This window comes from Archocentrus centrarchus, chromosome 10, assembly GCF_007364275.1.
Source record: "Archocentrus centrarchus isolate MPI-CPG fArcCen1 chromosome 10, fArcCen1, whole genome shotgun sequence".
Taxonomy (NCBI): Eukaryota; Metazoa; Chordata; class Actinopteri; order Cichliformes; family Cichlidae; genus Archocentrus; species Archocentrus centrarchus.
The window spans coordinates 20,378,041-20,390,416 of record NC_044355.1 but is presented as its reverse complement, the minus strand read 5'-3'; the positions used below and the strand labels follow the sequence as shown (position 1 = coordinate 20,390,416).

Genomic DNA, 12,376 nt, shown 5'->3' with positions numbered 1-12,376 from the left:
GCGACTTGAAAACAGAACAGATGCCCTTGTTTTTGTTTTACAGAAAATTGCTCCTCTGATCTACAATTATCTATCTGGGACGTTTGATGACCCCAATGAGTGAAGGCTATAGCCGGCCAGCAGATGCAATCACACTGACTTGAGATGCAAAGCATGACCTAAGCAGGAAGTTCCTATTCAGAGGCCTCCTGCTGCTGTGCTGTCCAGCTTCCCCAGTCAATCCAAGGCTCAATATCTCTGTTCTGTTCTTTGTTTATCCCAAATTAAAAAGAAGTGGTGGACACAGCCTGTGGAGCCTTAAAGCCCATTTAAAGAGGAAAAAACAATTTGTTGCATTTGGTATCTCTTGCTGAGATAGGCCGAGCTTCCACAGCCCCTTGCATTTCCCCTTAAGTGTGACAAATTATTCACACCCATTTCCCTGACCACACAGTGGCGTGGAATGCATATAAAAAAATATGCATATACATATTTTCTTAAAGAATTCCGCCTTCCACATTTGGCATCTTAAAAAATTGAGCAATACTTGCAATACTTTCACACACATCATGCATTTGCAATTATGCACCTGTCTCTGTGTTTGGAAGGGATAAAGAGATTAATGGTGCCTTGCAGACTTGTAAGCAAGCACCACAATGCTTTACTATTTGTCTCCTTGAGGTGTAAGATAAATGCTGAGGGAATTTTAGATTTTTAAACATTTGAAATGATGTATTGTTTACATCTGCATTTGCTTGCTAGCTTGCGTTGTTCATCTTTACTGCCTTTGCAGGATTTGAATTGCAGTGTCCATGTGCTTATGTGCAGGGGTGCATAGTGATACAAATACATTCACTGATACCAATGCCATTATCGATTTTGCTTATGGGTGTGTTTATTAATTTCCATATTGATTCCCCATTGTGTTAGCCTGCCTTCATACTCAGAAGCCTGTGGCCTGTGTTAAACTTGTCCCTTTCCATTATGAAGTTTTAGATGGGCTGGAAGAGAACTTGGTGGCTTTTATTTGTTTGTTTTTTTAATTAATTAATTAATTCTTTTTTGTCAAATTGTGGGAACAGCTGAAGCACAGTGTGAGTTTTGGCTGTCCTTTACTGCAGGATTACAGCCTCCTTAACCTTTTAGCTGCATTCTCCATCATTCTCTCTTATGTGTCCCTCCCAAGCTGTGCCTTCACCTCTACATTGGGAGAGAGATTGAGTGAGATGGAGACAGACAGACAGCCAGAGAGAAAGGGAGAAAAGAAAGAAAGGGAGAGAGAGAAGGAAAAGGGAAAACGGCCACCTGAGGATTAGAGACTGAATATAACTGCTCTAAATTGTCAAGGCTGCAACATTTCACATTTCACTAAGTCCCTTTCCACATTCTGACCTTTCTGATATTTAACTCCAAGGCCCATCTATTGTCAGTGAACCTTTTTCCAGCAAAGGAAAGGCAGTTAACATTCAGCCTTTCCACGATGTATTGAGTGAATTGTGGATTCAGTCAAGAAGTCTCCCGAGTCTGAGAATACTCTGTATCTTAATGTCTGTGTTTAAGCGCGTGGGTGTGTGTGTACATATGTACGCATGCTCGGGTTTATTCATGTAAAACTATATACCAAACTAGACTGTCTTTTTATTTGCAATTTCACCCTTTTGAAATGTTTCATTTCGATTCACTCCATGTAACAAGTGAGCCCGTCTAGTGTGGTTTCTTTGAACCTGATTTGATAAATGCGACAGGTTTCTATTTTACCTGTCAAGAAACATGAATAATAGCTGTTATTCTACGTGCTGCCTGTTTTGAAGCAATTCAAATTTAGACACCTGAAGGCCAGCTATTCAAAAAAAAAAAAAAAAAATCATTGTAGTTTTATTTTAATGCCGCACACTTTCATTCAGTCAAGGTCAAGTGTAGGATTGCTAGCTGAGTCGCTGCAGATGTCACATATTTGCAGGTCCTGGTAAAGATCCAGCGTTTGACACACACACACACACATACACACACACACACACACACACACACACATGCTCACAGACAACAATTCAACGTGACGGAGTTGCTTGTCGACACCTGACATCCAATCTATGCCTGTCCTAAGGATTATTACTCAGTAACCTCATTGTTTCAACATGTCGATAGCACAGGGATTCTATAATCACTGTAATTCTATAATTTATCATTCATAGCCTGAACTAACTTGCGATGCCTGTCCCTAGAGAGGCCTTTAAGATACATAAATTACACCAAATGCACAAGAGACAATACAAAACAAACACTCAACCAGAAATACATATGTACATTAAGAAAGAACAAAAAAAAATCAACAGATTACAGTGACAATAATCCAATATGAAACAATAATTTGCCTCTTTAGTAGCTGCAACAAAATGTGTTTGTACAAAAGAGGATTTACAGGCCACCTTACAATTACAACCAGATGCTCCTACGTGTTACTTAACCCCAAACTCATTATTTATGAGGCTGAGATTAGCGAATTTAATAAAATGATGAAAATGAAAAATATTTAATTTCTCAAGAACACGACATCGATGTGATCTTCAAAAGTGTAATTGCTTGAAGAGGCTTGGTTGTGGTCAGTGAACGGATCGGAGTTTTCATTAAACTGCTTTGAGTGAGGAAAGGCGAGCAGCCTCTAGAAGGTCTAAATGTTGTTTTATGGTTTGTTTTGCCAGTTTTTTTTTGCCATTTCAGGATGTTTCTCAGATGTTACGTTTGAGTAATATAAGGGTGAGATATTTTATCTCTTAAACCTGTTCAGTACAGTGCCTATTAATCTTTAGTTTAAACCCATTGGTTTTTATTGAGGACTGAGCCCTGGAAGATTTTTTTTTTTTCATGCTGAGTATAAAACATGAGTTTCCAAACCATGCTGCTGTAAATGAGCAGATTTATGACTGTATCATCTCCACTCCACACATTTAAAAGCTTTTTTCAAGACAAGTTTTGTTAAGTGGTTTATATATAAAACCCAACTAAGTGTATCAAGAACAGAACCCAAGGTGGTTTCTCGTGATTAATATAATGCATGTATCAATATTAATAACCATTGTCTGTTGGTCTAGGATTAAAAAATATATATATCAGATAAATAAAATTTGGAAGGTTTATAATTAACCATACCACGATTTAATGTGTCAAATGCCTTTTTAAGATCCAGAGAAAACTGCACAGAGTTCTTCACCTTTATCAAATGATGGCTCAAGTTGTTCTATAAAAAAGCAATTAGCTGTCTCTGTGGAATAATTCAGGTGGAATCTAATGGGCGTAGATAATGGTTGGACTCTACTTTCTTCATGAAATGGTGAGCTACGACTTTTTACTGGAGATTAGAAAATACAAGTAGGATCTTAATTGACTATAATTACATGTCTGATGAGCTGCTCCTGATTTATAAATTAGCATCACTCTGCCTTATTTACCAGAGAAAGCCTCGCTGATAATGGAAAGGTTGACAAAATCCTTAAGAGGCTTTATTAAAAATATTCTTACCTTTGTAAAGTTGGTGTAATTGTTAAAAAAAACAAAAAAAAAAACATCATCCTTAACTATAACTTTGTCCCACAGCGTTTTAAAATTGGAAGATCTCTTTGTACACTAGTTAATATGTAAGTTTTAGACTGATTAAGAGTTGGGAAATTTTTTTTTTTACAGTTAACTTCACTAATGTTAATTTGAAGTTGTGAACAACAAATTATATGACTTAATTATTCACTCTTCTCTTATGAAATCAAAAGAATTAATTTGTGACCTGACAGATTTTGTGATTTGCCTGTCACCTTTATTAATTTGATAGGAGTCAAACACTCCAATTAACATTCTAAGTGTTGACCAATCAATAATCATTTTTGGTATAATCACCAAAAATGAAAGCAAGAGGACTTTATCTGAAAAGTCACTCAAGGCAAAAACGTAATAATTATTAAAAATTAAGACAGAATCAGAATCCATTACAACTTCTGAATATTTATTGAGTTTCCAGTCTCGATTACTACTTCCTCTCCTTTCCTAGTTTTTCTGTGTTTCCTGTTAGTACCCAGGGAGATAAATTAATAGCAGCTCTGAATCAATTAGCAGTGTCTTATTAAATCATGTTTAGGAAATAAATGCAAACGTTAAGATGTCAACCAAATATTCCCTTTGGTTTACTGTATAGGTCTCGTATGACTTTTACATAATTGATGAAGTTTATTTTCACTCACTAATCTTCTGCAAACACTCATTTGAGACTACGTCTAGATCGCCTATCATCTGAGTCCCCCTTTGGGCTTATTCTTTAGCATTTTGAGACAGCAGGAGTTCTCCGTGGGGCTTCCTTTCCCCTATTCAACGAAGCCGTTGTCAGTCTCACTGTTATGGCCTCCTCATGTGACTGCATCTCCACAGTTACATCGGCCACTGCCACCTGCTCTTCAACCATTGTTTTCCAAGGTCTTTGACTGCATATATCTTTGTGGACAGTTGAAAAATCCTGTGAAGCTATGTTTATTATTACCAGTTCTATGCCAGTTATAGCGCCCATTGCCTAAAGGCCCAGCAACACCAGTCTGAGTAGTGGCATTATTTATGTAGCTTTTATTGTCTTCATTCTAGCAAAAATTATTGCTTAAAGATAGAAAAATAAATAGTAGCCATAGCTTAACGTATAAAGAACAACTGAAAACTTTTGGTGAGATTCTATCATTGTCTGTGTGTCCACAAAAACACAATACATATATTCATGGTGCCAGAGAGACAACACGACGCATACCCAACAGGCCGTGCTGATTTGGAGCTGCCTGAGCTCCACCACACCTCCATATTCTGTTCAGGCTGTTAATCTTCATGTAGGTATCTACAAAGCCACCATGATAGATGTGACATTAGAGAACTTAATGGTAGCTGATTCCCACAAAAGGAAGTTGACATTAGCACTACCTGAAGCAACACATTTACTTCAGTAAGATCACTGTGTTGGCATAACTGGGGTGCTGACACAGAGGGCTCCAAAAATATCACCTGTGTTGTCTGGCATAGAAGTTGCAACATATTCAGCGAGTAGCTGCATGGGAATATCAGATTAATTATTTTGTAATATGAGGCTCACATTTCTGTTATTATTTGGCTGGAGATGGAGGGTAGACAGGATTTGAGACGCAATCTATTGGAATCCTGTTGTTTCTATTAATGCTGCCGTGTTTGTCTGACAGTTGTGTATTGCAAAACAATGACTTCAAACAGTGCCATGCCGCTCTGGTTCTACATTTTTTCCACAAAGAAAGTTATTCAGGGCTCATCAAGGGAAATGATGAAAAACATACCAACAGTATCAATACTGGCATTAGTATCAATAAAATATTATCACAGTCCCTAACTGGTAGTGCAAGTTTTAATCTGTGCCACTTACCTTTGTTTGTCAACAAGGTGTCACAAATCTTGGCATTTAAGCTTAAAGTTGCCTTATTCATATCAATATTCTTGTTTCTGTAAAAGTCATATAGTATGCTATGCAGTCTGCATTATTCATTCACCCTATAATTGAAAAATGATGGGCAGATTAAACAAAGTCACTGTACCAACCATAGCTCCAGTTCAGAGCATAAATTTACTCAGTAAATACCATCACACTCAGCCTATTACATTATGCATAACACTGTATTGCATCTATCAATTAACAATGCATGAGGTGTTCAAAGAGGACAGTGTGTTTATTCAAATAGAGCCTATTTAACTAGTATCCTTGAGGTTCCCATTGCTTTTGACTTCTGTGAGTCCAAGCCTGGGTCTACCTGACTGACTCAATTTCCTGCATGAATCTCAAAAAATAGTTTCCTAATACTGTAAACTCTGTGTTACAGCAAATAGGGGATATAGAGGTTCACACTGTAAACATTTGCTGAGTCTCTCAGTCTGAGTGCATCCACTTTTGTCTATTGTGCCATTACTGTGTGGCACCTCTGTGTCTGCGGTTACTTGGATCTTCCCTGCTGATCAGGAATCTACAGCACATTTCATGGTCCCCACCTCAATTTCCCTCAAGGTCATGAGAACTAAAAAAAAATAAAAAAGATTACATGGGCAGAGACCAGAAATTCCCTGTGAAATCTTCTTCATTGCCTGCAAATTGATGTTAGAAGAGGTGGCATTTGTTTCACGCAAGGGTCAAGCTTATCACTGCTACAAAAACATTATTCAAATAAGGTATCTCATCTTCCTGGAATAATGAATGGTTCTGTTAATTCAATGTCAATCAGCCTATTATATTTTCTTATCAATTTGTATTCATTCTGGTCTTTCACTGGAGGAAATGCCCAAGGTCAGCGATAGCGTTAGGATTTGCTGTAGTGAGTGCTGAAGAGGAACTGACCTGATTTAAACTGAACTGACGAGGTTCCTAGATAACAGATCAGGGCATCACCAAAACTCCATAAGGTTTAGAAAAGAAAAAGGAAAAGATTAGAAAACATTTTTTTGTATTTCATTTATATTCTCTATATTTTTTAAAGCTTGTCAGAGGATGATTGACTATGAAATGGTTGGTTTGATGGACTGCCCCACTGAGAAATCACCACTGATATCCTTAGACTGTGCTGCTGGTGAACAACAAAAAATGACAAGGATGTCAAATCCTTATGGGAAAGGTGAAGATATGGCTTGCAGGCCCACATTTTCATACTGCTGTAACATGCAGCAAGGGCAAGATATTAACAGCAGTTTTGGGCACAGAGACAACCAGGCAAAGTGCATACATGATACATGCAATGTTGTGATTTATTCACGTGCCCGTCCTTTTGGAGTTTAAAACATTTACCTTCAGAAGTTTCCTCATTTTCATTTTATCATTTTCTGTTATCAAGTAATACATCAATGCCAAGGAGACTTCCTAGAGTCTCCTGAAGTGAAGTGAAATGCACAATAATCTTCGAGAGACCAACATAAAACTCTGAAGGACTTGGCATAGCTGTTTATTTTTCAGTTTAATTTAAATTCAGCTCAATTTAGTTCACTTTATATAGTACCAAATCACAACAACAGACACCTCAAGGTGCTTAATATTGTAAAGTAAAAACCCTACAACAATAGAGCGAAAACCCCAACAATGAGACGACCCCCTATGAGCGAGCACTTGGCGACAGTGGGAAGGAAAAACTCCTTTTTAAGAGGCAGAATCAGGCTCAGGCAGGGGCAGAGCCGTGACCGCTTGGTGGAGGTGAGGAGTCCCCACCCCACCTCTGCAACAGGCTAAAGAAGAGTAACTCAAATAAATAAGATTGGGTTGTTTTTCCTGATCAACTGTAAATGACTTTTCTGAAAATGTCAGTGGTGTATGACTCTGCTACACATACATGTTTTAGTAACAGTGGAGTTTTGTTCGCATACAATTCTGTGAAATACATACAGTACTGTATGCTGATTTTTTTCTAACTGTAGGGTTTCAGATTCGTATGCCTTTAAAAATGTTTGCATTCCTGTTGTTGTATATGCTCTCTGTGCAAAATGAAATTTTGTTGTGGGAATGTATTTAAATCAACATTGCCATGATTCATATGTAGTTTCAATTGCTGCTCTTATTGAAATGCCTCTCTTCCCATCTCTATTGTTCCAAACATGCTATTTTGAATTTCCCTGTGCCTCTCTATGTCTCTCCCTGCTTCAATAACAGGGGCCCATGCAAAAAAACAGGGCGAGGATTTATCGGATAACGACGGTGATGAAGATGAAGGTATTTTCCATGGTGATCAAAGATGGTGCATGATTTTTCTTACACAAATGACACTGTTTCCTGATCATTTATTGATTTTTGTTTGTTTTTCTTTCTTTCTTTTTTTTTTTCCAATTGCAAATTCAGTCATAAAGCACCCCTGTCACATTTCAATCTGTAGAGCAGTGCAGTGAAAAAGAGTGCATGAGTGTGAATGTGAGTGCATGTGAAGGCTCTTGTTCTTAAGCATTTGAATTCAGTCAGTGAAAGGAGTGTTTAGCTTCAGAGTCAGATGGGATCTGGTAGCTGTCTAGATAACCAGGCTCAGGTTGAATAATTTTAATATCTCACATAGGGACTGGAGCAACTGTTATTACAAGGGGAGAGTTGATAGTTAGAGCCCCTTTTGAAGGTGTGGCCAGTAGCTGAATTGGTGGCGATAATGGCAGAGGGAAAGTGAAGCGGCAGTGTAATATCAGACTGTTCACCCGGAGTGCCAGCAGATTTAGATGAGGAGCGGCAGTTCAGGAGTGCTGCTGGAGAGGATTAGAGACGAGAGGTGTAGAAAATGGGAAGTTGCTGCTCAGCAATCGCATTGTTCACTTTCCATATTTATCTTGGGATATTCCTGGCTCAGGGTGGATCTCTGCCGAGATTAGAATGAGAGACGATTCTTGTGCTGCAACAGAAACGGCTTAAGTGTATAAATCTAAATCAAACCCTTGATATTGCCCCGCCCTTGTCTTCCTTTGCCATTGCAGGGCAGGTGATGCAAGCATGATGTTGGGTATCAGGATAAACCCATTGTTTTATGCTCCGTTTGTTTGTTCTGGACAGATTGGATCTTTGTGCATGATGTGTATATTTAGGGAACAGGATTCAACTGAATGTTTGGAGGGAAGCTTTTTGGGACCATAGCACATGTTAAGGACTATGATATGGACTTTCAGTTTGTCTTGCAAACCTAAAACTCAAAAGTATCACATCTTGTCGACTCATTACTCTTAAATGTTGGCACAATGAGCAGTGGATGCATCCTGCTCTGGGTTCTTCCCAGATGTTTAAGGGTATGTAGGATGTCTTCTTCTTTGCTCAGTGGGCTCTTCTCTCAAAAAGGAGTCTTATGCTGGCCTTGATCACTGAACAGGAAGCGTTGCCATAGCACCACTCTGACACGCAGGTGTTTCCTCATTCAAGCCCAGGGCGAGCTGTTGCAACTGAAGCCAAATTGCCTTCAGTCTTCAGCTTGACTGTGTGCGTATGTGCATGCACGTGGAGGTTCGTCTTCCTTCAAGCAAGCCCACATGCGTCAGTATGTAGCCCTAAGTCCGTTTAAAATTGCTGACAAGTGCCGATCCCTTTGTCTGGCAAGCCTATGCATGTGTACACAGTGGCTTGGTCTCCAAGCTGTTGTGCTAGACTAGCCTCACTGAAAATGTGACAAGTCTATTCTTTACCGAGCGCAACTAATGCTATTTACTGAGCATCACCGTAAAAGTACAATACAGCCCCAGCAGAGTCTCTGCAACACTACTGTAACTAATGCGCGTGTGACAGAGTTGGCCATCAATCCCTAAACATGATCCAGAAGATTTTTATTGTTCCGGTGAATGTGTGGAACTGTCATGGCCCAACATGTGAAACCCGCTGTTCAGGGACACCTCTTTGTTCCTCTTTAATTCCCCCAACAGAGAGCTGTTACCTCAGGAGGAAAAGACTTTACTCCCTGAAGGACGGTTGAGCACACTGCACAACCACAAAGTCCTTGTAAGTCTTACTCGCAATAATAGCACTGCTACTTGTGAGAGCAGATGTATATAGTAGCAAATGTCGTGTCTGCAGTTAATGTACGGCACGCATTACCAATGAAATTTAAACATTTGCACTCAAGTTAAAGGGCAAATGGAATCACAACACAAGCACAACTCCCACTCTCGCCCGAGCCGAGCAGGTGCACCTCTTATCCACATATTCTCATTCAGTTGAGAGAGAGCAACTGTCTTGTCTGGTTTCTCTGTCTAACCCCCTCTATCTCTCAGTCTGTTCCTCCCAGCATTACCATGCGGTCTCAGTTGGCTGTCTGTCTATCCTGGCCTAATTTGCTTCCTCCCTACAATATATCTGAACTGCCCTCCTCCCTGTTACAGCCCTCCAGACATTCTCTCAAATTCTAATCAAAATAAATATTGGAAGAATAAAGAATTCCTTTTGTTGCCAAAGAAATATAACATATGGAATAGTAATATATAAATTTTACAATAAAAAAGGCTGGGTAGCAGCCAGTAAAAGGATTCAAATGAGACAAAGCGATAAGACTAATGAAATATGTAGTCTGGAATATATTATACTACACTACTATGATACTATTATATTTCCTTCTAAGGCTTCCTGTCTTAACATTTCTGCCTGTTTATCTCTTCCTGTGTCTTGCTGTCTGTCCCTTTGTGTGTCCATCTGTCTGTCGGAGCAACAGTCAACCCTCTGGCACTTCCGAAGTGCATTCAAATTCTACACAACACTCCCGCCTGCAAAACAAGCAAGCAGGCCAAGTTGCTGTGATTTACACCAGCCCACAATCAAGACTCAGTTTTACAGAGGCTGTTATTGCACTGTAAAAGGGAGTGCAAGCTTTCAATCACCTACCTGCTGTTGTTAGATAAAGGTGGGCATGTAAATAGCGTAAGTGAGTCCATGTAGGAGCTAAATCTTCCAGGTGGAACATGGTTGTGGTGCTGAGGTAGAGTGCCTAGTGATATTCTGGGAGAGGCAGCGGTCCCCACTCCACTTCTAGAGTGTCTTGCACCACTGCTGCCTCAGCCCCATCCCAATGATGAAAAATAGATCTGTGTGTTTCTGTCTTTTGGCACTTTGAGACTTTAGCTCCTTCTAATCAGAAGGAATGCTTCCACCCAGACTGTGTGCGCACACACTCAGACATGTACATTCACATCCATTAAATCAGTGCACACATAAGCGGTGCTTGCTGCCCAGCTCCAGAAGCAAACGCTTAAGAAGACAGCGAACACATACAGATATACTCACAGAAGACAGCGAACACATACAGATACTCCCACCCTTAGAGATGCTTGGGCTGTGCCAGAGAGCAGAGCTAAGCTCCACCTGCCTGGGTATTATCATTAATTCCATTGCACAGGCCTGACTGGATCCCCATCCAGCAAAGCCGTCCGCTCAGCTCAGGCAGCCTGGAGAGTGGTAAATCGACAGTGGGGGCAATTCACACACCATTTTCTCTATTCTGCCACTATCCTATTCTCTCTGATGTGGCAGAGAGGGGGAATCATGCCCCTTGAAGCACATTTATGCAGAGATCTTTGGAATGCTACTGCTCAGCTTCTTTCCAAGATAAGCGTTGCTGCTAATGGCTGATCCACACGGGCATCATTTGAGCCATTTCAAAGGGTAGGAGAGCCAGACTGGTCCTGTCATCTTTATTTTTTCTTTGTCCTTTCCTCTTGAGTGGCACAAAATAATTGGGAAGGCAAAACATGTAAAAACAGAGTTCTTTTGAAAAATGTGGGGAATGGAGTGGAGAAAGGCTTTGAATTAGTTCACAGAGGCACTTTGACTCTTTCCTTGTGCAATGCCAGAGCAGGTCTGAAGGGTTTGTGCACCGCACTGTGTTTGTACAGTTACCAGCTTTTAAATTCACGTCAAGGACAGCAGCCTTCATTGAAAGACTAAAGGGTTACTTCTCTTTCATTCTGGCAGCAAACAGCTGTCTGTGAGTCTTAAGGATGACAGCACCTCTACTGCTTTCCTCCTCTAAACTAGATCCTGGCCAGCTGTAGAAGGCTTTGGCTAATAGCCTTGTAGGCTTTTCACACTGTCTCCCCTTTCATTTAACTCAGCCACTGTGTATCCTTGTGTTTCATTTCTCTATCCTCATGCATTTACACACTCTACCGGCCCTGTTTCCAACATCATATTTAACACACAGGCACAGCAGCCAAGAAGCAAGATGTCACCTTCACACAAAGGTCATTCCTCCCATTAGGTTCACTGTAGTCAAGGTTTCTAATGGAGGCACACATGCTCATGCACTTCTCCTTTTTATACACTCTTCTTACTGTATGTTCAGAGTTTATTTTATTTTATCTTAGTTCCTCAGATATATCAAGTATGGCGAACACTCATGCACTCCAGCTTAGAGGTGTCACAACACACATATGATGATATAAATAATTGTGCAGTTGTTCTTTTTGAAACATTTTGATACAATCAGTGTGTGATTGAAGGACAGACTTTCAACTTTAATTCAAGGGGTTAAACGATGAAACCAAGTTTAACTTAAGAAAGTATGGAGAAGGAGAGCAGCTCATGATCCAAAGCATGCCACCTTATCTTCAAATGCTATATTATGGCATGGACGTGTGGCTGCCAGAGGAACCGAGTCACCAGTATTTATGATGATGTGACTGCTGATAGAAGTAGCAGGATGAAGTATGCAGTTCTATACTCTGTGCTCACATTCAGCCAAATGCTGCAGAAATGATCAGGCAGCAAAGATGGATAATGAGCCAAAGCAAACTGCAAATGCAACCCAAGAGTTTCTCCAAGCAAAGAAATGGAGTATTCTTCAAATGCCAAGTCATTCACCTGATCTCAACCCAATAGAGCATATATTTCAATTATTAAATACATTTAAAATGTTGATATGTTATTAAAGACATA

General features: G+C 39.9%; 1 protein-coding gene across 1 annotated transcript in view; it reads left to right on the top strand.

Annotated features, from left to right (window-relative positions):
- nlgn3a (neuroligin 3a) overlaps window positions 1–12,376 on the top strand; it is a 138,411-nt gene that overhangs the window by 31,303 nt on the left and 94,732 nt on the right. Inside the window, 1 exon segment of the mRNA XM_030739110.1 lies at window positions 7,646–7,705. Within this exon segment, the coding sequence (XP_030594970.1) occupies window positions 7,646–7,705 (60 nt within the window).